We start from the raw sequence: 25652 nt of genomic DNA, 5'->3' as shown, positions 1-25652 counted from the left end.
TCCTTTAGAAGATTCCCCAGCATACTTTTACACAAATCTAGAATCTTGAAGAACTTGTAATTAAACCTCAAGTGCATGGTAAATATACACCACATTCAGCCACGAGTTGTCTGCAGTGCCCCATTTTGACTGCTGACCCTTCTAAAACAGAGAGAAACTGAACTTAAAGGCAGAGAGGGGACAGAAACACAAGAATTCATTTGATCTGCCATTTCAGTCACTCACTAGGCAGACCGCAATAAAAGCATAGTTTAGCTCAGCCAGACAAGAGTTTGGGACAGAGAGATGTAAAGCCTAATGAAAAACCTGGACTGACTCCATCACTTTCCTATTTGCGGACAAATGTAATTCCTGCCACTGTCCTCACACTGCTTCTCGTTTTTGTTTTAAAAACAAATACATCCTCACCCTTCAGATGAACAGTATTCAGAAACTTTTCACTCGGAGCGTTTCTCTGACAGAAAATGCCAGCTTGATGAAACCAACATCTTGTGCATTTCTGCCGCTTTTTTTTTTTTCCGCATCTTTAGCCTAACATGACATTTCATATTGTGCACATCTTTTGTTACTGCCAGAACATGACATGATAGCCTATCATGTAGGATTCACTAGTCAAAACAGATTATTTTTAAACACATTGAGGCCAGATGCTGCTTTGTATATACTGAAGCCGCTTATCGTCTTCTTGCTAGAAGTCTCCTTCTGGTTGCACGTTGCTCTCCGGCCTTTCTGTGGATGGCAGGGAGATGCTAAGCTCTTTTGCTGGGGTAGGAAGCTGGGGCCTGAAGTTTCCCCACTGGGACTGGTCTTCATTCTCCTGATGGATTATCCTTTGAAAAGTTAAACTAATTATTTAAAGCTATCTTGTCTAAATTCCTTAATTTATGTGTCTGTTCCTGTTCTCCCTTTAATAAAAAAGTTGGAAGAATTATTTCAGATATACTTTTAACTTCCAGCTTAACCATACGTCTTTTCTTCAAGGCTCTTGGAAGCTGAAAAGAGCTCCAAGACGATTCTCAGCTAGGGTCTCAGTGAAGGCTAAAACTCAAACCATGAAGCCGCCTGTCCAGTTGCGACCTGACTCTGCAAGCAACAAAAACAAGGCATTTCCCATTCTTCAGCAAAGCAGAGGCATGGAGCATCTTGAGTAGCACCTCTGGCAAAGGGGAATTAAACCCATTAATGCCCTTAATGAAGATCACATGAAATACTGCTTGAAGTGCACTAAAAATTCCTTTCAGGCCTAAATTCCTGCAATCCACTGGGAAAAAGAGAGATTAAAATCTAGTCAAAACTAGGATTCTTATGTCCAACAGCTGACTGCCAGGCACTTAACAATCAGTTCCGCAGGGCTATTAATCCTATTGTTCTGTTGTTCATTGAGCCTGGCTGAAACGGGGAATTCCAGGTGACTTCAGGCAAGCCAAGTGCAGGGCCACAGTCTGTCAATCCTCATCTTAGTATTTATAGTGCGTATGGGTATAATAATGGATAGGTCACATCCATATGTTAAAATATTGGCTGAAGTGTGGTGCTAATGCCTTGTGTACAGTCAATGCTGCGGAGAGGAAAGTCCCGCAAATACATAAATTTTATCAAATGAAAGAGGAGATGGTGAATGATGTGCAGTGAAAGCTATTTTGACACCTACCTCATTGAAGACAGCAGTTATGGAGAACTGACTTAATAATTTAAATCTTTTAATAATACTGAGGTCAGTCACACTGGCAGCCAAAAGCTCTCAATGATACTGAGGTACTGACTCTTTTCATGTCACATTTTCAAGGGATTTATATAGGGTGGGAAGGAATTTTTGTGTCAAAAATACATCCTTAACCTTCCCAACCCTTTTTGGAAATCTGTTCCCCTTTCCTACACCCTTGGCAGCCCTCCCACGAGGATGCTGCAAAGCACAGCACTGGGAACTTACTTAACAAAGCTCTTCTGATCTGACTGATCATGTTGGTGAGACTATTCTTACCTGTAATCTAAATAAAGGTCCACAGAAGGATGCCCTGAGGTTTGTGAGAGAGACTGGCTGGGAATGGGAGACCTTATCCTGTGGATAAACCAAGGGACAGGACATGGACCTCATCTGCTACTCTTTTTAAGAGAAAAGCAAATTACCTCAACCCAGCAACGCTTGCACTACATGCAGAAATTTCAATACGCTACTGCAAAGTCAGGAGGAATGAAGTAGAAATGGTGTCATAACTGAAAGTTCAAAACTGCTTTAGCAGGGTTTTTGGCACCTTCCCCCTCCTAACAGGAACTGAGGACACACACCAACTCTGAGGGAGAGGGTCGTCAGCAGGCTTCCTCCTCACTAGCAATGAAGAAGCATCCTGACAAATCCTGGCTCTGCAGTCTGCCAGCACAGCCTTACTTCCTCACTGGCAGCTGCTCTGCTCTGACCTATTAATTATCTTGACAAAGTACTTCGTTCTTAACACCTTGTTGCTGGAGATCTTGTGAATATTGTCTCTTCACAAAGAAGAAAATACGTGAAAGAATCTGCCTGACAACTGCTGTTTCGGTAGGCAGGCGTTGGACTGGAAACTGTGGAGGAAGTACTCACTGCCACTCTAAAGGGGATTCACCAGCCCACTCCCCTTGGAAGCCCGTGGAGGAGGGACACCAGATGTCAGATGATGATGGCTGGCACCAGTATGCTGTAACCCTCAGCTACATGCATCCTGCAGCCACCCAAGTATGCATTTCAGGCTAATCCTCCTACACAAAGTGCACAAAAATACCATCTCTACATTAGCTACTTCAACAAGAGGAAAAAAGAAATGGATCCTTATGAATTAAATTACATTCACTTCTTTTCTCAGGCACAAAATAGACTTGCTTGACACAGTAATTTATTAATTTTAAATGTCCCCATGCAAATGACTTTCCTGGAATAAGCTAACATCCACTTCCCTTTTTAAAAATAATCTAGTGCTTTTTACATTTGAGATGATGGTAGGATGTTCTAATATACTTGAAAAAAAATATTGTGTCCTCTCTTTTGCAGCAGTGTATTGTAATTATTCAAAATGCTGCCATCATTTATTACAGAAGTGAATGAATTAAGACACTAATAGCCCCCAGAAATCAAATGGACAATGTAATATTTTAAGCCAGTCAGCTATATACGTCAGAGCTAACTCTGAACTTCTGAAATGCAAGAGTACTTCTACTAGCAGCACCTGTGGATGGTTCTTCCCTATTGGAAAAGACTGCTTGACATCAGGCAACCCGTTCATCTTTTTCCTGTACAAAACCTCTTGCTGAAGGAGAGGTGACAAAACACATCCACACTTGGGTTCATCACTGCATGGTTCCCAGTTGGGTGCACGCTGCCCACCACTGGGGCCTCTTAGGTTTTCACTGCAAAACTGAGGAGGCCTTCAGCTCCCCATATTGTCTCTGTGTGGGCTGTCCTCAAGGCACTTCCCCATGCTTCTGGGAATAAACTAGACTTCTTAAAGACCATCACTGTGAGGGCAGGTCTCAGGATCTGCAATCATTTCTATGGGTGAAATGTAATAGCGTGAGGCCTTATTGTAGATGCATCAAAGCCCTGGGTAGAAGGGACCTGACAGTTTGTGCTTTCTTCTTTTGTACCAGGATTGAATAAATCTGCGTTAACACCATTCCTGGAATAGATTAAATCCCTCGGTTTGCTAACTCAGCCAGTTTCTGGCTTGCCATTGATGCCCCTGTCACTCAGGTCTCCCTGCAGAAGAGAGGCAACACTGGCCCAATGGAGCTGCTCCCTCCCTGCTCACTAACCAAGAGAGCAGCTGGGCCCGTAAAGGAATAAAAACAGTGGTTTTTATCCTCCTCTGTGATCTCCTTAGGCAGCTCATGACAGAGCCCTTAAGAGGATGAGTTAACATTATCATTATTGTAATTCTGTTGGGAAAAAAAGTTGGTGTCAGTGTGGAGATTTGTAAGGCTCCCTCCAATTAGGCTGCATGCCTGAAGGCAAAGGCTGCATCCATCACCCGTGGCACAGCATGGGCAGAGCAGATTGCACTGCTTCAGTGAGAAGGTCCTCGATGGCCCAGCAGATGGCTCGCCTTCCTGGCCATCCACCTCTCCTCCAATACTTGGTAATGTCAGTGCTGGAGGTGGTAAAAAATGGACTACGGCTTCTCTCTATGCATCCTCCCCTCTGAAAAACTCTGCTGGAGATTCATAATTTGCTCTTTAATATCAGGCTAAACAGAGATGAAAACATCAGCCCTGTTTATGAGCATTTTAGTGGCAGAAGTTACTTCTTTGTATGACTGAACTGGGTCATCTCTGCAGACAACTCTGCAGAGCGAGGCAAAAGTCGGACAAGAGCAGAATTACACAGGAACCATAACATGCTATCTCCCAGGTCCAAACCACAGAAGGAGGAATTTTTGCACTTTCCAAGTGCTCCAGTGCAGGACTGGAACCTTTGTCCCCGCTGTGCAGCCCCATGCATCACTTACAAACATTAAACGTCTCCCCTAGAGCAAACTCAGCATTGCTACTAAGAGCACTGACAGAGCAACAGTAGTTAACTTCATTAAGTGGTGATTTAGGAACAAAACTCAAACTTGACTGAGTGGTGTACTGCTGTTTCTGCTTTGTGTACTATCATGCATTTTCTATATCAAAGTAGCCTTGCTAATGCAGCGCTCAGAGAGCAGCTTATTTATATGTAGATGCAGCTATATGACATTTCCAAATGCCATCATTTGCATATGAAGGTTCCACTTTTTTCCTCCCCCCTTTGAGTAAACAGAGTCTGCTGCTACTCCAAAGCAATGCCTTCACAAAAGAAGAGCTTTCTGATAACCATCATCCTCCTTAAGCAACTAAAAAAACCTGAAACAACTCATTTTCATAACTTGGCAGCCTTGGCTATCAATGGTGTATACAGGCCAGTCTTTTGATTTGCAACTCCAACCTTGGTACCAAACACAGTGCATGGAGAGCAAACCTGCAAGATCTTAAGGTTTCCTATGCAATGGCTAGAGACAATCTGCAGGATGCATCAATATCTGCAAATAGGCCTCAGACATCTGATGGAACTTGTGGTCAATCTAAAAAAAAATAGGCAGTGGGTCAAGCTCATTATAGCTATGAAGCTAGAATTGATTTTTGTTGAGGATCTGTCACTTTGGAACAAGAGCAAGAGCTTGCTGCAAGAGCTGCTTGGGACCTCTGAAACCTTACATTACACTACGAAAGCCAAGTGGACATTACATATGCAGCTTTCCTGTCAAAGAAAGATAAGGCAGGAGCAGATGGTATGTGGGCAAAGTTTCAACCTGAATACATTGCCTTCTAAAAACCTGCAGTGTGAAGGAGACATCCCAGTTTCAGTGCATGAGGCAGATGAATGTGTTATATGTGCATTAAAGAGCTGCTCCTCTGCTGCCTGATCTCTGAGAAGGAGAAGCATCCACCATGGTTCTTATGAAGAACACAGACCCTTAATACCTCAGTCCTCTGAGGCCCTGCAAAGCATGGCCGAGGGCGCAGCCAGAGATTCCTCTGTACAGTACTGGGGTGTCAGCAGAAAGTGTGGGAGCGCTGCTGCTACTTGTAGCACATAATGGGATAACGGGCAGTCAACTGTCCCCAGCTCACAGTGCATCCCAGCTCCTAGGCAGTGAGAAGACCACCCCAAGGTCATCCCATCCTGCGGACATGAGGTGGAACACCCTCCTGTAAGCAGCCTTTTGTCAGGTGGTGACAATGGGCGCTTCCTGACTGTAACAGCAGGCACAAGAACCCCAGAACTCATCTTTAATCAGAGCTGCAGCCTTCTTCACCAAGGTTAATAGAGTTTTACCCAGCTGCCAATGTATTTCTAAAGGAACTTCATGCCCTTGACTTGGTAGATAGCATCAATACGACAAATGGGACAAGGCACCAGGAACCTGATAGATAATTTTGACACAACCCTAAAAACAGTGATATTTGTACCCTTTTGATGCTTTTCCAACAGTAGATGGATATGCACGAGCAAAGTTTTAAGATGTGTGTCAAGAATATTGATGTGCAAGATGAAGATTGTTCAACCAGCTCTGCCACAGGGGATGGCAGCATGATCAATGACAATTCCCATAACCAGGAAGGTGTGTGGGGAGGGGACCTGGGATGCTGTGCATTTTAGAAATAAAGGGATCTGCCATAGTGGTATCTCTGTCCACCAAGGATGCACCTTTTCCTTCATGGGATGAAGGAAGGGAAAGGCAATGCTCTCCGTACTTGGGGGACTCGGCTTTGGTGGGCTGCCACGCAGCTCTTATCAGCTGGACTTCCGTATGGACTGAAGGACTATGTGGGAATTGAGCTGCCTACACATTTCATAAACACAACAGGATAAAGCATGCTCCCTTGTTCAGATGGAAGAAACAGATACATCGGGTAAGACCTGTGAACAAACATTTGGTGTAGATTTCCTATGGTGGAATAATGAAAAATGGCAGCGTAGCACCCCGTGTGCCTCACAATTACAATCCTAATTCAATTCAAGATTCCTGACCCACCTCTGGAAATATGGATGTCAAACTCATTTTTTTCCTCTCCCCTTCAATCCATCCACTAATGTGTACTTCAAAGGCCACAAATTCAGATATAATCCCAGTGTCCTCAGGCTATTATTCCAGCTCCGGCACCTGTGAAGGTGGCTGGCAGGAGTTTTTGCATTGACGCATGTATGGGAACTGCTGAGTCACGGCCTGAACCTCTGATTGATCACCTGAGGTGAGCCATGAGTCAGCCAGAGGAGCACAGGTGAAGGCAATTCACCTGTGCTGCCAGAAGGGGTGGAGCCAGGCTCCACCCCTCCTGGACCTATTTAAGAGCTGGCTACCAGAGGGGAAGGATCTCTTCTGGAGATCCCCTCTTTTGGTATCTTCTGGTGAGCTCAACCCAAGGGTAAGCTCTTCCACTTATTCTCTTTTGTGATGGTTGTCTGCTTTGCCTTACTCTCTTGATTATATTGCGATTGTAACATCTTGATATCTATTGATTATACACAATTATATTGTGATTATAACATCTTGGTTATACAACGCAATTGGTGACACTTCCAATTTTTAAGGAACACATTGCTGAAAACTGCTTTTAGGCAATTTAACAGCAGATTAACAAAGCACATTTTTGCACCTGTGCAGAGGTGTACCTACCCAGTCTACTTACCTGATTACATTCAGAGAACACGTACATACTGTGCAACAAGATGTTGTATTTTCCATCAAACCTCACCCTGTCTCTTCAGTGATGTGAGTGGTTTTTACTGACAGAAGGATTGGGCAGACAATCAATGAAACAAAGCAGGAGCTTCATTCTGAGATGCTGCTGCAAATAAAAGCATACCCTAATCCAGTTACCAGGCTGTTCCCTAACTTCCAATAGGAACTCTAGGTCTGAATGGATTGTTTTCTACTGGGATCAATGGATGGCATGAAGCGCTACTTGAAAAGGTCTCTGATTTATTTTTAGGCCTGCCACCACGATGCTGCTAGAATTTACTGTTCGGTTGCATGCTTTGAGCAAAGCTTTCAGAAAATTACTATTGAGAGCAAGTGTGAATGGCAAACCTGTCAGAGAGGTTTGATGGGTGGCATGCAGATGGAAAGGTTAGCCCTGCTGTGTGACAGACTGGACAAGGACAGCATTTTGGCCGTAGGGTGTTTCCCTCAACACTTTTGACAACCTGAAGGTTCCACAATCCTAATTTTGCACTAACTTTATATTCCACTTTGATTACTCTAGGCAATTTTTTTTCTTATTGGAGGGGCTTGTATCTATAAGGTGCTCCCATGCTGGCATGTAACACCCACCAGGCCCCTTCTATCCACTCTTTTCTTTCTCAACACAACATCCGTGCTTGCAAGAACATTCCGCCCAAGAGAATCAATCCAGGAAACTGAATAAAGAGCTGCAGAATTATGGGCGAGGATGTGTAGGAAGACAGGAGACTGAAGCAAAAATGCCCAGCTCCTCTTCATGCTATTTTGAATGCTTCTTGAATCGTGTACCTTGCAAATCCCTTGTGCAAAACTTAGTTATTTTAGTTAGCAGAATATGACCCTGAATGGCTGAAGACTATTCAAGAGAGAAGCCAAATGTAGACTAAAAAGCATGATTTCAGCCTAGCTTGTCACTGCTTCTGTTCAAATTAGTTGGAGAAATAAACATTTTATTGGCATGTTGGAGAATGGGGATCACTGCATGTTGGGGAGATGAACCGTCCTCAGTTTGCTGGCCTCTATTCTCCCATCTCCCTCGACTCTTGCTTCATAAAATGGTGATGGTAACAAGACCACGCAGCCAACAACTTGCTTTCTGTATCTGCTCCATTCAGCTGCTGTGATCTTAAGCATCTGTTCAGTTTTTAGCAGACTGTATGTTAGAAATTCCCACTGGGTAACGAGGAGTTTGATACGTTTCCTCTCCCATGTCTGAAGCCAGAAAGACATCCCTAACTAGTCTCAATTTTAAGTATAAAAGAAAACACTAAAACAATATGAAAGGCCACTACAGCAAAAACTTCCGTATTCTTCTACCTAATTTATCAAAGATACGCTTTATTTCTCATCTGTCACTAAACCACGCAATCACAGGAGAAGACAATAATAGGACCAAGCCCCAAGCCTCTACTTGTTGGTTTTGCAATAAAAGGGGCCAATCCTGCCATGTAAACTGAAGTTATCTTTTTGTTACTCAAATGATAAAGGTCTATCATTGAGATACGGCGAGAAGGCTGCCCGCCCCTAGAAGACATGCTGCGTACCTACCACCAGCTGCAGGAGCTCAAAGGGCCCCCAAAATAAGCTCAAAACAAGCTGTGGGAGTTGACCCCCAGTTTGCTATTGTGTTCCTGGGATGTCCATCTCCCATTCAAATCTCTGTGGAAATACCACGGTCTCCACATCAATGCTCTGTGACGTGTGACCAGACATGTCATGAGCAGGACCTCACATGGCTATTCCTTAGCATAGAGACCAGCAGAACTTCCTCACGTTCTGAGGTTCATCGCTGGTCACAAAGACAAGCACTGCCATGCAAGTCTATCAGGAGGGTCACTTGTATAAACAAACACCTGCACTCACTATTTTTACACACCACTATTAGTGCCTTACATAACTGCAGCAGAAGGGAGCTGCAGGGACAGCATTTGTGTAAATAGCAGGATTGGTACTTCATCTCAGCACATGCCCCTGGCACTAATATTCAAAGGGGGAGAAGCTGAATGGATTAAAAAAAAAAAAAAAAAAGAGCAATTTATAGAAATTGAAAATTTAATAAGAATAAAGATGGATTAAAAATGCCCAGAGAAATCACAAAGCCATTTAAATTCAATGGCTGTTCTCCCACTAGCCTCAACGAGGCCAGAACTCTGCCTCCTGCCTCTTTAAATCTCACTCCCTCTTCTAACCGCACTTTAAACAGCTGACATCCTCCTGTCCAGCCAAGGCCCTTTAAATCACTGAAACGCAGCATAGGGAAAAAATCTGCGGTGCCAGATGCGTCTGAGCCCAGTGGCAGCTCTAGTCGAGGCAGGCTGCACCAGAAGATGTTTAGCATATATTATGCCAGACAAAACACTAACAGTTTATCAGTTTCAGTATTATAGACCAACAGCACGCCCTTCCCTGGCTACTTCATTTGCAGAGCACACAGACAGGTGAGATGTATGCTACTTGATTTCAGAACAATGTTCTTTTACTTAATCCTTTCCTATCCTAGCTAGATGGAAGTATGCTTCTGTTATTAAATGAAATTGTAAATGAAATACGCCAGGGAGGGGGTGTTTTTGATGCACACCTGACACAGCTTAAAACCACAGATGAAAGAGAGAGATTAAAACCACAGGGAAGGTTTGAATTTTTTTTTTTTTCCTTCCCTCCTAAAAAATATTTTTGCCATTATGTAACGCTGTCTAAAATACACAACAGCAGTGGGCAAAGAACTGCATTTCAATTCAGCGCCCATTAAATTACGAGATGCGCTGCCACTGCTTACATAATAGCACATTTTGGTTACAGCTGTTGCATTCCAGGAGGGCAGCTTCACGCCAACCTAACGCTGATGGGTACAGGCTACACGACAGCCTTGGTGGGGGAGAAGTCACCTTGCTACGCAAGTGGATGCTGCTTTTCCAAGCTCTCTTTTTAGCAGCTCTTCCTCCCGCTTGCTGGTCCAGATGTGCACCTCCAACCACCTGAACATGGAGCAATGCCTCTCTGGAAAGAGGCAGTGCAGAAAGGAGAGCAGATATGCAAAACACTGCACCTCTCGCAGCATTGCTTATTCACTATCAGCAGTATCCATTTCTCCTAAGCCACGAGTTCTTGTCACTGATGGTTTCAGTGTCTAATACACAGAGTGTGAGGAAATAGGAAAAGCCTAAGCGTGTTGCACAGCTTGAACAACCAGTACCAGAAGCAGGTTTTAGTGGATGTGTTCAACAAAAAGAAGTGGAACCACTCAGCAAAGTGGACCACAGAACTATAGAACGGTTTGGGTTGGAAGGGAGCCTTAAGATCATCTAGTTCCAACCCCAGCTATAGGCAGAGATACCTTGCCTGTCTGCTTCCTTTACCAATATACCTGAAACCAAGCAAAAACGGCTACTTTTCTCCCCACAGCCTGAAGGTCTATTAAAAATAAATACACCAGTTCTTTCTTCTTTTCTCTAAACAACCCCCTTTTCCTTCTACCAGATGCTTTTGCAATTCCTGTGTCTATGTTAAAGCCTTATTTATCTTTAGGCTCAGGTTACCATTTCACGTGTTGAAATGAGCAAATAATCTTGTGTTTGTATCCTAATTTGACATGATGATACTCCTTCTGGGAAAGATGTTTCAGTCAGTTCTGAGTAGCAACCTCCCTTAACATACAACTTATTTTTCACAACTGTCACATGCTTTCATCTCGTGATTTTTGATATCTAACATTTCATAAAAAACGCCAAAATATCCTATGAAATAAAATTCTGAAGAAATTCAGTTCTATGAATATTTCAAAATATTTTTTTTACATTTCAGACTAGATCAAACATGAATACTTAAATGCTGATGTCTCCTGAAAATGGATATTCCAGCAGCTCATTATAACTTTAACTCCCAAATCCTTGGGAAGAATTCCTCCTATTGGCAGGTTTTCAGAAACCTAAAATAGAGCTGCTAGGCATAAAAATACACTTCTTCGTACCCATCAACTAATTCAAATGAGTGTTGTGGATGGCAAACAGCCACTGGGCATCACCTCGAGCAGCATCTTTCAAGGACAGCTGGAGCTGATGAAAGTGCCTGGAGCACGGCTAGGACCAAGGGTGAGAGAAATTCCACCCCACCCCTCCCCTGAATCCAAACAGATCTATCTCTTTACAGACTCTATTTAGAAATAAGGTAAAAACTTGAGAAATCAGGCCTGCTTCAAGCTGTAATACGTTTTAGGGATCACACTTTCATGCTCTACGATCAACAAAAGTATACTTAGAAAGAGTATCATAGTGAAAAAACAAAGGAACAACCAGAGGAGAACTCACCTGCATCCAAAGATTTAGGCTTGTGATGAAAAGCTCCACAAAGGAAGGATCTCTAGAAAGAGACCCTTCCCCAGTGGCAGTCAGCCCTTAAATGGGGTCTAAGAGAGGTGCAGCCAGGCTGCACCCCTTCCTTGTCACACAGCTGAATTGTCTTCACCTGTGCTCCCAGTGCTGACCCAGTTCTTGCCTCATCAATCAGTGGTGCAGGCAGTGACTCAACAGTTCCCATACACGTGTGTAAGCAGGACAGGCTCTCTTCTTTTTCCTTATTCACTCCTCTGATCAAAACCCATGGATATGGAGCAGAGGACAAAAAGATTACTGAGTACTGGAAGGTTTGGATTGCTCAGGAAGATTTCTACGTTCCAAATAAGACGAAACACAGATAAACTGCTTACGTGATGGCATGAAGGAAAAAAGGAAACATCAGGTTCTTTGCAAAGCAGAAGAAGGAGACAGAGTTTGGAACACGCTTACTGAATCTTGCATGGTTCAGATGCAAACTGATGGGAAAACAAACTTGTCTTACAAACTCCACTCCCATCCTCAACCCCTGACTAAGCTTCATGTCCAAGACTTTAAATATTTCAGTGTAGCTGGAAATAGCCTCATCCAACTTCATGGTTCTTAGGCTGCCTATGTTTGCCCTGGTGCAAGCACTTGTTTTTCCTGTTCATCCCCTGCAGATCAAATTCTTAGCCTGGACATACTGTATTTCCAGGCTGCAGCCCTTCTGCACAAATGAAATAGCTTTTATTATAATGCTCATTCACAACATTACTGGATTTGTTTACGAGGGGGAAAAAGCAGAAACCAATTCTGCAACTTTTGATTCACATTCATTAGTGATTAAATTAAGGGCTAAGCTTTAAAGGCACAAATGGCAATGCCTTTTTTTTTTTCCTTGAGCTACATAAATTTCACTAAAGAGATGTCTAACAGTTCACCTGAGACCCAATTTCAGTTTTAATGCTAACAATTACAGGTTCCATGAGCACGACACCGGGAAATTGTAAGTAATGAAAAAATGCAATTTCCCTCATTACAAAACCACGTAGACAAAAAAATAAAAACCCAAAACAAACAAAAATCCAAACAAACGAGGCACATTTTATCCAGCCTATCATATGCAATTCAAAGTTAAAGGAGAACTCTCAGGATCTAAAGATGAACTGCTCTGTATAAGAAGAACGCTACAAGGAACTACTGCCAGTACCAAGACAATTACATTAACGCTCCAGATTTTCCTGTTTTAGAAAGAAATCATCTGGTTCTCATGATGACACAGAAAAATGCCAGAGTGGGACTTACTGCACTGCACCATTTGAAAACTACGAGTTAAATGACAAAAAGTAGCAGCTGCAATTTTTCATTTAAAAGAGCTCCCAGGACAAGTGAAGGTTCAGGGACCAAGCCGACATTGCTGGCCACTCAGACTTTAGCTCAAATGTAGCTGACAGTGAGATTTATTAACCTACCAGCTGGCCTCTATCTTCACTTTTTCATTTCCTTCTGGATATCGCCAACGATGGAGGAGCTGAAAGACAGCAGAGGAGCTAGAGACTGGGGTGCTATCAGAACACAGTAATCTCTCTTTGGCCTTTGAAAATCATTCAGAAGAACCCCTAGTTCATAATTTTCTGATACACGTTTTACAGTCCTGCTATGAAGCTGAGCTACACACAGTCATTATTTGTGAATAAATGCTATATTACTCTCTGTAAGCTTGATTTTGGAAGCCTCCAGATCCCAGACAGAGAGTGGAGAACTCCTTCTGGCTGGCTTTTGTGGAAAGCCTTTCTATCAGGATTACCCAGACTAGGAATGCAAAGCAGGACCAAAACAGCCTCTCCCCCTGAAATCATTTTGTAAGTTTAGACCAGCTCTGCTCTTACATCATTTTGCACAGATGTGTCCCAGACTTCAGTTATTTGTAGACCTCTGCATTTTTGCACGATGCAATGTGCTGAAGGACATCCCTGCATGTGGGGCACGATGTGGTCACATCTCCCAGCGGGAGATGCCCTCATCGCTTTCCTCAAGTCAAAGGCCAAGAATACCTAAATTGAACAGTCTGAAATACTGCCTATACTGGGCTCTTTCATTGTTTTGAAGAGCTTACGTGTCTTTTTTGCATTTGCACTATGAGTAAACCTTATGTGCATTTTAATTGCACTTGTAAATGCAGCGAGCAGTCCTAGCAACATTTAAATGCTTTACATTTTTAAGAAATGCATCAGTTGTATTATTCTTGTACTCACAAATGCCAGGAATGTGTGGGAGTGCGGGCAGCAGCCAGCTAGCATTCCTGCTACCACACAGCTGTCAAAATAGTAAAATATATTCTTTTTTTTTTTTTTTAATTTTTTAAGTGATTTGCTGTAAAAGCAACAGCATTTCCTAACTAATCTATCTGTTTAGAGACAACCTCTGACTTAGACTCTGCTACACTGAAAGCCAAGAAAATCTGCATAGGCAGGGATGCAATTTTCCTAGTGCTTTTATGAAGCTGCAGATGAGAAACGGTTTCTTTCTATCTGTGATGGATGCACGGTGCTCAACTCTGTGTCTCACTTGCTGATTCCATTAAGGAGAAAGGAAAGCCTGGTTCACAAAGGCAGAGCAGATGCCTGCACAATAGTTTATACACCATAGCTAAGCTCTGGGGCTTTATTATTATTCTTCACCGGTTTTACATCTGGCTGACATGGTAGTAGACAGAAAATATAATTTAAAGGGGCAATGTCAAGTGGTTTACACTCCAAACTTAACCTACTTGCAAAATCTTATAATCTGGAGAAAGAATCCACTCCACATTCCCTATTTAATTCCTGGAAAAAAAATAGTCACTCTTTGTAGAGAAATCTGATGCTGCTGCTCTATTTCTTGGACCTAACTCAGGCACTGTTACAGATGATGAAGACAGTGACTGAAGTCAGGGAGCCTGTGAAGGAAGACGTCAACCCAGAGGTGCTTCCTACATGTTCTGGATCAGTGAGCCCACTTGCAGTATCTTTGATAAACATCACTTCTTCCCCCATTCAAAGGAATTAGAAGATAATGGCACAGAATGTTGGAGTTCAGTCACGCTTTAGGATATTTTTCTTTCTTCAAATATAAATACTCCATGGTATTTGTTTTGGAAAAAGCATGGTCCAAGACCCTTCTTCATCCTTGGAACAAAGAATCTGCAGTCACTTTGTGGCCTCCATCCTACAGGCTTGGCCCAACCAAGGGCAGGCGATGTGTTGACACAGATGGATGTTGCCCTTTTTGGTAGAGAGTTCAGTTTGCTTTGACAACACAGCCATCTGTTAGCAAGCAACCCAAGAATACAGCTCGAAATGACTGCCTGCGTGTGTGCATTTTCACCCAAGGAGACTATCATGGCTGAAAACGCCTTTTTTCACCAACTTCACTGCAGAGACTTGATCTAATCAATGCTCATAGAGGGAATTTTGTCTGGTCTGGAAGACTGTGTTATTGAGTAGGTCTATCAGATTTGTCAGTGTCATCATTGACAATTTTCATGAATATGTAACATAGAAATGCGGCTCATCCATATCCACTTATTCTTTGAAGTGCTTGTGAAAAAAAATCTCTGTAAGTTGATAATGAAAAAGGATAAAATCAGTAAGGGGTATAATTGCTAATATCGAGATCTTAAGGAGGGAGTGTAAGCATAGAAGAGCAAAAATAAACTGGCAAATGAATAAACAAGATGAAAACTCCTTGACTGTCCAGACTCCGAAAGCAAAAATGCTACCGAAACAGCCATCTTCTTTATACACCTAATGGAAAAATCCAAGAAAACATCCTTCATAGGACTTTCAGATGCTACTTTCTAAAACATATATTGCATTCAGAATGGTTAAAAATGTTCTTCCATGGAAACTGAGATCAAGCGTGTTCCTACAGGATTTGAGGCAAAAGCCCCCACCAACTCATTTATTGGCTAAAACATGCCATCTCTCAAGCATGATCAACATTAACAAGCTGGTATTTGTTGAAAAGAGTGACAACTGCCCAAAGTCTGATGCATCATTTGGCATGCCAGAAAAATGAGAGGGGCCAGAATGCGCAAGTAGAGGCACGGACACACACTGTGCTGATACATTTCCAACTTTAAAAACAAATCTTACCTCTATCAAGTATGAGCACTCAAAACAAACAAGGCTATGCAAACTTAAAGTAAAGATTTCTGTTCCAAAGGAATGAGTGCTCTCAGCTCTGCAGACTGAAGGATTCATGTGTTCATTAGCAACGATCAATAGGCTTCAAAGAAGAACAGTAAGGAGCAAAGACATTGATTGAACAGACAGAACAAATAGCTAATAATAATAATAAAAAAAATCTGCTGGCTGTTGGGTTGTTTGCAAAGGAGCTGCCTCCTCAGGACCTCCAGATGAGAATGCAAGGGTTTTGGTGAAAAAATATGTACCATTTGGTTACTACCATCTTTACAGAGTGCATTACCACTACATTAACACAACTGACAACATACAATCAGAGAATCATTTAGGTTAGAAAAGACCTCCAAGACCATCAGGTTCAACCGTCACATGAATCTACCCAGTCCCATCACTAAACCATTTCTACAACAAATACCCACACTTATTATTCTTGTACTAAACATAATAAAACTTTCATATCCTTTAGAGAATGCAAGGATGGCATGAAGCTTCCTGCTGAATAAACTTTGAAGCCGGAACCTAGAACCTAGTCTCAGTTTTATAGTGCTATCCCCCTTCCATTTACCTACTTATTAAAGGCTGCAGTAACAACTTCTTGTTCCAAATGGTCCCTTTCTCCTAGGGTTTTCTTACAGTATTATGCCACAAACATTTAGGGAAACTGGAGTCGTGGCTTATCCCACATGAGCTTGCAGCTTTCAACCTATATGCTGTTACTGTATGTAAAAGTGAAAAATTAGGTGGGAATAATAGTTAGGTGCACAGAAAGATGTACAGTCAGCTGCAGTAACCTGCTGTAGTTCATTATACCAATGGATAACACCCAATGACACCGGCCCGTGGTATATCATCACTGCCCTGAAGAAACCCACTGGAGCCTGAGCCATAGCAGAAGGCCTGAAGATCTGCTAGCTGTGGTGAAATAACAGCACCTTTCTGTGCCACACACATACCTATTGGACATCACTGATGGTTCGGGATGTCTGCACCCATTTAGGGGACTGAGAAGCACCGTATCCCCTGCACAGCCCCATCACTTCTGGCTGGACCCATGGGCACACTCCTGATGCCTCAACGCATCTCTGCTGTAGACTCATTCCTTGGTGCTGTTGCTCTGCCCCTCTCCCTGCCCAATAACCCAGTTTCCTCTTGTGTTCCCTTCTTGGCTTCCATCTCACATCATTTCCCTGCAATCAATTTTCCCCTCAGGACTGCTACCCACACCTCTCCCATTTGAGTGTGGGCTGAAATATCATCTCTGCTAAAGTGAAACTGCTCTCCTCCTCCTGCCCACTCCCGAGCTGAAGGTGCCTTCTGTGCTCCTCTTCCTCCATGACCCCACGACTTTTCTTTCTCATCTCATTGCTGCTATTTCCTCCTCCACCCTAATCCTCAAGCTGCCTTTCTTCCCATTTTGTTACAATTCACTTGCTTCACACCCAAATGCACTAGGTTACCAGGCTGGAGCAGAATAGGATGGGTTATATAGCATTCAAAAAGAGCCTGCAGGCTTCCATTTTAATTTGGAGACTCCAGTTATCTCCCCAGCTCTCCAGCAAAGAAGAGAAAAGATCTAACACAGCTGTGCTTCTTGCTGTTGTTTCTGTCTCAAAATAAATCATTTTGTTCTACTTTGCCGTGCACCCTGCCCACCATGGGATACAACCTCAGGCCTCCCAGCTTTTCCAGAAAACTGACTGCAGACTTCTTTCCTTGCATGACTTCACCACGGAAGGGCTCCTTGGCAGTAGGAAATATCTGGACCACGGCACTTCTTTGATCTTTTGGAAAGTAATCCTGGCATCCATTTTCCATAGAAATTTCCTCCCTTGCTAATTTGTCCTGCAGTCACCCCAGCACCTCAAGCTCCTCTGGCTCACCAAGCCATCATTTATTCATAGCTCTATGTTTTAATCATCATGCATCATTGTTAAGTTGGAAGAGAACAATCCCTTTGTAATGGCTGGGTGTAATATTAACCCAAGGACATCGTGCATGCAGCACCCTGACAGCAGTGACCAAACTGAGTCATCATGCTGCACAACTCCCCCGGTAAGAGATTTTAAGAGCTGTGAAACCATCAGCCGGACTTCACCTAAGCAATGCAGCAAGCTGTTCAGGTAAAGTCAGCAACTGGCACCTACTCTCTAAACAGCTACTTTCAAATTACAGCAATCTGAAAAACCTAAGCCACAAATACATCGCTTGACACGTTTTCACCTTGCCTTCTCAAATGCCTGAATTCTCAGCATGAGCTGTGAACATTAGCCTGCGTGCATACACACACCCAAACCCACACATATATACACATTCAATTTTCTAAATCAGTCGTCCTGGGCAAAGGGTGTAAAACAAATACCTCCCAAACCTCACTGGCATTTGCATGTTTTTAATTTCAAATGCCGTATCAGGTTATTCAGCCATTATGTTTTACTGTAGCTTCTAAATAAAACCATTTATCACTAAACATTTAAAGAACCTTGTTAACTTTACAGGTAATAATATCTACTGTGGCAATGTTTCGTGGTACCAGAGCTTTGCTATGGTCTGGATTTTCTCCTTCTTATGCCTGCATATCATGAACAAAATATGTATGTTCTATGTGTGGTAATTCAGTATTTTTCTGAGTTACTTTTCTGAATTCTCAAACGTCCACTTGTTCTGGCAAACGGGTTACTGCATTTATTATTTTCACTGTCAGAATGGGTGTTTTATGTCTGCAAAGCGATAAAACCAGAAGAAGACCACTTATTAAGAAGAAAGTTTCTAGCAACAGAAAGTAATGAGAACATAGTGGTTTCTTCTAAAGCAAACAAACAAAACCATAGTAGAAGACAGCCACCTCTGTAAAGAGAGGAGAAAAGTGACTCGGCACAGCTCTCGCCAATGGTGATTCTCACATAATAGGAACCATACCTGCATAATCTGTCCGTGCGTAATGCCCATCTTCAGATTTTGTAGTTGTTGTAGTGTTATCTGTGGGAAAAGAAATACACTGGATTGCTTGGGGAGTCTCTGCTTGCTCCTGAATCCACCCCAGTACCCACGCAAACCCACCATCCCTTCTGTGCACAGCATCGCTGCCGGCTGCAGGGCTCCCCTGGGTTTGCCAGGTGAAAACAGCAGGAGCGGGCTTTTTGGAATGAAACACCAAGAATCTTCCATTAAGAAAACACATTTTTCTAACAATAGGTGACAACAGATTGCACCTGGGATAAATACATCAGTGCAAAGCAGGACTTGTCATTTCTGCTCTATTTGAAGTAATTGGGGAGTTTTAATATGTACCCTGAAATGAACCTCCATGTAGGGTGGTTAACTTTAAAGAAATGGGAATAAGTGAGAATGTGTTCAATAGAAAGGTAGAGTGTGGCTTTGTAAGTAGATGTACCGAGGATTTATGGGTCAGAAGCTAAGGGGGGAAAAAGCTATTTAGTGTCTGAGTCCCAGTAGGCACTTTATTTACAGCAGCTATTTAAAGGCAAATTTCCATCATTTTTATTTTAGAACAAACCAGAGTTTTTAAAGCCAACTCAGGGCCGTGTGACAGAGCACCCTGAGAGCCGGGAAGGAAGCAGCATGGCAGTCATGGCAAACACGGCCAGTCTGCAGCTAGCATTAACAAAACTTCCTTCTAGGCACCGCTGGCATCCCACGAGCCCAGCAGATGAGAAACAAGCACCAGCACCATGCACCACACACATTACAGCAGCCTAATGGAAATGCGAGAAGTGCCAAATGAGAAGGCAGCCCCGCTTCTCTTTTTCTTTTTCTCTTCTCTCAGCAAAAATTGAAAACATTCTTTGAAATGAGTTTTGTTATGAGCGTTACCTTGACATCGACCCAAAGACATGACTTCAATTTTCTCCTGTTTCTGGCATGATGCCTCTTTGATTTGACATGCATTATCATAAGATTTCCCATCGGAAGCACAAAGAGGATTGAAGTTGGTTTGAGAACAGTCGATGTTGCACACACACCTGAAAAGACAGGAGAGAGAAAAAAGAAGAGGCTAATATGAGTAAGTTTTTTCCCGACATCATCAATGCATCTCAGAAAAGAGAGCGTTTGTATTTTCCTGACTGAATAATGTAAATCAACAGAATGAAAGTGGAAAATTCTGTTAAAAGGTCATTTGTATTTCTGGATGGAAAAGAATGAGGAAAAAGAGGAGAGAGAAAAGCGAGAAAAAGGACAGATTAAAAAGAGAGTTATACTTGGAAAACTAAATGACAGCATTACCAGCTGCAATTCTTGTAAACCAAAGAACATCCAAACAGATATGTCAGTAATTTATGCTGCTACGCCCTCTTGCAATTAAAGAAGCCACTAAATTTACCCCTGTTGAGTTGCTGCGCATTGCATGTAACTCAGCATCTGTGGGGCTTTGTACTGATTTATGATTTGGATGATAATGACGGCAGCCATATGCACTCTGATCATAATAAAGGAAGAAATGTTGCAACCACACCCCATCCGGCTGGGTAAAACCACCTGCTAAAGCCCAGAGTGACATCAGTGAGGCACTGTGTCCCACTCGTGAGCTCCTGGCTGCCCCACAACCTGAACCAAAAGCCAAGTAAGGACAATCGAGGCATTTAGATATTAGGAGGAAATTCTTTACTGTGAGGGTGGTGAGACACTGGAACAGGTTGCCCAGTGAAGTGCTGGATACCCCTTCCCTGGAGGTGTTCAAGGCCAGGCTGGATGGGGCTGTGAGCAACCTGGTCTAGAGGGAGGTGTCCCTGCCTATAGCAGAGGGTTGGAATTAGATGATCTTAAAGATCCCTTCCAACCCGAACCATTCTGTGATTCTAAGGTTCCATGATTTGCTCCAAAAGCAAAGTCTGGATCTGAAATAACACGTTAACACGGCCATATCCACCAACAGTAGGCTGCAGTCTTTTTCTTTTAGGTTTCTCCTATTTCATCATCATCAGTGATGTCAGACACCCCCGGGCATCGTTGAAGGCAAGGCATGCTCATTTTCCATCCCCGGTGCCTCATAACACACAGCCCAGCCTCAGCGAGGTCACATTAACACCGATGTGATCCCGCTCAGGGACAAAGCCAGAGGTTTAACCTAGCAGCTGCTTTGACTTCTCTGAGCATGTAATTGCACACATGCCGCTATCTCGATTTGTCCTGGTTCCTTTTGACATTAAAAGCAGAGCAACACTAGTGCTGTTCCATCTCCAGCTCCATTTCAGCCTCACCACACGTGCTTACGGCTCTGCCTTTTGGAAGTTAAGCAATGGGAAGGCCAGGCTGCTAGCTTAAAAGTCAGCTCCTCTTCCATTCACATCAGGCACCTGGACCCCTTTGGGTGCAGGGAGTGGAGAGGGATGTACACAACAGAAGAACTTTGGTGGAACGGGCTTGGGAAGAGGATGTGCAGGAAATGAAGCGGTCTCGATCAGATTCCTCCATCACCCCTCAGCCTCCGCCCTCCACAAATGTGCCCAGCGTAACAAAAATCAGGGGAGCTGGACTCGCCTGTGCTCAGACTTACTTTACTTAGGTAGATCACTACCACAACACTTCAGCTCAAAAGGAGGCCAAAGGTGAGAAGCATGGCTGTAAATTAAATTAAATGATTTCATAACTAGCAGAAGACAGGAGCCTGGCTCCCTGCATAACGCTTTCCCCACACTGATGAATACGCAGTATATAAGAAAAAATCCAGTCCATTTCCTAAGAACCTCCTTATCAGCAGAATAAGGATGTTCTGCTCTACCAAAATATTAACTGCCCTCATTTCTTCCTGCAGTCATTACCAGCTTCCCACCTTACTCACACTCATTTCATTAGGAACCGTTTACCGCTTGAGTAATCGGAATTTTTTCCACGTAGCTCCACCATTTGCATTTCAGATGGGACACATTCAGCCATATGCTCCTTTCTTGTAATAAAACAGCTCCGAAACAGCTTCAGTTCTCAACACCTTGCTACAAAAAATGAGTACAGGCTAATATCTATTATGTCTCAAGTCAAGAGACAATTCAGTCAATGAGAAAATTAAAACAAAAGGGTACTCTTTAGGGGAAATCTGGGCACCTTGGGATGCAATTCAAAAAATGCCGAGGGATGTAAGAACCTATGCTTAGAGTTAGGCACACAAGAGACACATTTTCAAAGGTGTTTAGATGCTTAAAGACGCATGCAAACATTTTGTACGGGATTTCTGAGAGATCTCTCACTGATTTCAAACAGCATTTCAGAGCCCATTAGGCATTTGCTTGCATCTTTTGATACCTTCCCGAATCAAAAGTTCCAAAATGACTTTTCCGACTTCTCTCAGCAAATGTGAGAAGAAAACAAAGATTTTCCAAAGCTTAGGTGTTAACTGTGAGGCCAAGCTTTTCCCCTCCCAGGAAGGAGCCCTCTAGCTGCATGCTATGAGCAGGATGAAGCACACACTACTTGCACTCATAGCACAGTGCTCGTGTGTGAAGAACAGCAGAAAGGGGCAGCCTCAACAGGACACCACACACTCAGTTCTTGTGGGTAAGGCTAATTTTCAGGGAAGACTATATAGGTGGAGAAAAGCACCATAATATACTCGTCAGCAGGATCTGCTTGCTGCGATGGGCTGCGTGCCATCCACCAATCGTACTTTAAGGCTGCACAACTAAGTCAACATTAAGTCTATGTCAGGAAAAGCTAAAGGTAAGGTTTCATCAGTGAGAGTAATGCACTGGGGTGCTGGCTCTGTTTAATTTATAGTGCTCATCTCATCAGGGAAGACAAGAGTATATTCGAGCACATTTTTCTCAAACCAGAGGAACAAGCAGGCTGCCATTTCAACCATGCCCCCGAGGTTGAGAAGTGTAAATCGCAGAGAAGAAGATGGGGAGTTTTCTGCAAACGTCTGCATCCACGCACGTACACAGCACACAGCAACCTTGAACAGGATCCATCCTGCTGGAATGAATACAGAACGAGTGGCACTTAACACGTGCCATTTAATGAGATCCTAGAGCAGTCAGTAAAGACGCCCTCTGTTTTTGAAGCATGATGACATACAGAAGCGGGGCTGTCTCCTGCTGAGCAAGCAGACCACACTATGATGTCCCTGATGAGGTCCCAGGCAGGTGGCAGTTCCTGCAAGACTACACCCTGTCCTTTGGGTCCTGCAGCACATCGGTGCTGGGGCTGCTCTGTGCTCCTCCAAGCTGACAGCATGGCAGCTTCCCACCTCTAAGGATCTTCACTACATCCCTGAATGTAAGTAATTTGGTCATCTGACCATTTTATCATCCTGGCCGTGACTTCCGATTATCGTTATATCAATAAATCTATCCGCTTGCTGTATTCCTAAGTGTAGTGCTGAGGAAAGCTTGGCAACAGAAAGGCTGACTGTTCTTTTCTTCGGGCTCAAGAAGCTGCGAGAAGGTTAATGAGGTCTCCTAAGGGTCACAGGATGAAATTGTACCCAAGAGCATACACAGAATACACATGTAACATTTAGCCTTGCTTTCTACAGAAAGAAAAGCAGCTTAAAAGCATCTGGGAGGAAAAAGTGCTTCTAAGAAGTCAGCTGACACTCTACAGCTCCCCTGAGAAGCGAAGGAATACTGAGTGCTGTCCCACAGGCCTGCTGCTTCCTTCAGGTAATGGGGTTCACACATGTCAATTGATTAAAATCTGGGCTGCCACTGTAAACAGCCACTACACAAGGCTCACTTTCTTACGTTTATTCTTCCAGATCATCTCTGATGAATTCAATGTCTTTTATACATTTTATTCTATTCTGTTCAGTACAATTAAAATCTTGGAGGAGCTGAATGCCCCACTTGGTTAATTTGCTGATCACAGAAGCATAAAACCAAAACAAACCAAGGAAACCTCCAGCCAGCAAACCAGAGCACCTTTCTCAGGGGATTCTGAGCAACCTGGTCTAGTGGGAGGCGTCCCTATCAATAGCAGGGGGTTGGAACTAAATGATCTTACAGTTCCCTTCCAACCCAAACCATTCGATGATTCTGGGCACTGACCTGGCCTCTGTAAAAACTACTGGTGTCAATAAACCTGCCATGGGTGAGCACACTGGTGAGCACCTGCACTCCTCACTCTCCCCTCCTCTGCACACGACAGATGGTATTGTTCTCTGAGCAGTGTCTTTGCCTGCGGAGGGAATACCACTGAAGAACAGATTCATGGCTCTGAAGGGCTGTCCCTGGAGGGAGGAACAGCATTTTAAGGTGTCTCAATAGGAAGAGAGGATAGTTCCTCACCCATAAAGTGGAGGAAAATGCTGCAATTATATTTCCTTAGTTCATGAATATAGCATGATCATTAGTGACACAGCGACGATAAAAAGAACCCCATTCCACGTCTTATCTCCACTCCTAAGACAACCATCCTGTCTTTGTTCTCAGCAATGTATTACAGAAAAACAATTTTAAAAAATTACCACGCAATATCAGCACGTAGCCTGAGGAAGGTTTCATATGTAGCCTGATGGTAAGGAAGCAGATAAATGTGACAGTGCCTCTAAAAGAGCAGTTTTACTGGGAACAGATGCAGAAGCGTTTATAGAATGGCAGCTCTTCTCTATTCGACATATTTTAATTAGCCCTCTGTAGTTTGGAAACCTGAGAGCATTGTTGGTACTACTGCTGTTTATTAAAGATTCATATTCAGACTTCACTGGCCATGGGTCATTTGCTTTTTGGAAGCAGAGCAACAGAAAATTGTGTCTGAGATATCTGCAAAAAGTACTTAATGAAATGACTAACGTCTTCAGCCAAGTGTCTCGTTGATTACAGGGTCCAAACAGCAGAACAGCAATAAATCTGCCACAAAGAGAATTGTCAGTCAAGAAAAAAGGCATAAAACCAACCAGACAAGGAAGCTGGAGCTAAAAATGTGAAAATGCAAATCTAGTGTTATTTTTACTAGTCAGAGCTCTGATATTTGAGTGCATATGCTAATTTGGTCAAGTGTGAGATCCAGCCATGTCTCAGTGCACACTATTTTACAGGGAAAGCGATGTTCCATTCTGCAGTCATTTAAATATGTCGTATATTTTCTTCAGGCAAATATAAAAAAGCAAGGAAAAACCAACAACATTTTGCAGCATAAAAAAAGCCCAAAGCCCTCCCTTTGCCATAAAGCGGCGTATAAATAAAAACACGGCTGTTGAACATTTATGGCATTTCCACCAGTGAGATTTCTTACCTTCCTCTGCTCTGACTAGAAAGCAGTGATCAGAAACTCAAAATTTCTGGTCCTCTCTGATCTCCTGGCTCTCCATCTAGGACATTAAATAGCCACTAAAGCTAACCTGGCAGCACATGCCAGCATTGAGAGCCTTGCTATCACTCCCAATCGTCTTCTCCATCACTTGGATTCCTGCAAGGTTTTTGGTAGACGGGGCACCTTTGTTGACATAACCAGCAGGCAAGCTGAAACGAAGCCAGGCTTAACATTACGAATCGACACTCAAACATGCTTTGCAGTGGGTCATCTGGGTGTCAGCAGGCAGGCAGGAGGCCCCTTTACCCAGACAGCTTTAGGTATGTTTAATACATCTCAACACATCCCTGCGTGGGAATACCAGGTCTGAGCAGAGGCTGCCCAGGTTAGCCAGGTCAGGAAGGTCTGTACTCACACCTACTGTCTCCACTACTCAGGCTATCTCTGTACTGCAAAGTCCCAGAAACATCAATATTGAGTCCGTATAGACTTCTAGTAGCTTGGCCAAGCTCAGCAGGGCTCTGCAGCATATGGAGCACAGCCCAAGAGGATGGCACTGAAACCATGTTCTTGCCAGGAGGCAGAACTGATGCAGACTGAACACTGTAAATGCACGATTCATACTGTATCCACATGAAATAGTACATACAGAATATATTTAGAATGCACACACACACACAGTTTTTAACACATCCCATGAATCATACCCATAAGATCTG

The 25652-nt window shown here is 43.2% G+C and overlaps 1 protein-coding gene across 2 annotated transcripts in view; it reads right to left on the bottom strand.

Moving 5' to 3' along the window:
- TMEFF2 (transmembrane protein with EGF like and two follistatin like domains 2) overlaps positions 1–25652 on the bottom strand; it is a 108564-nt gene that overhangs the window by 7086 nt on the left and 75826 nt on the right. For both annotated transcript variants that reach the window (XM_048952900.1, XM_048952901.1), the window contains exons 6-7: positions 19564–19712; positions 18649–18708 (exon numbers count right to left, since the gene is read on the bottom strand). In XM_048952900.1, coding sequence (XP_048808857.1) covers positions 18649–18708; positions 19564–19712 — 209 coding nt within the window. The remainder of the gene's footprint in view (positions 1–18648; positions 18709–19563; positions 19713–25652) is intronic.

Source organism: Lagopus muta, chromosome 8 (genome assembly GCF_023343835.1).
Source record: "Lagopus muta isolate bLagMut1 chromosome 8, bLagMut1 primary, whole genome shotgun sequence".
NCBI lineage: Eukaryota > Metazoa > Chordata > Aves > Galliformes > Phasianidae > Lagopus > Lagopus muta.
This window is presented reverse-complemented; position numbering and strand designations above follow the sequence as displayed.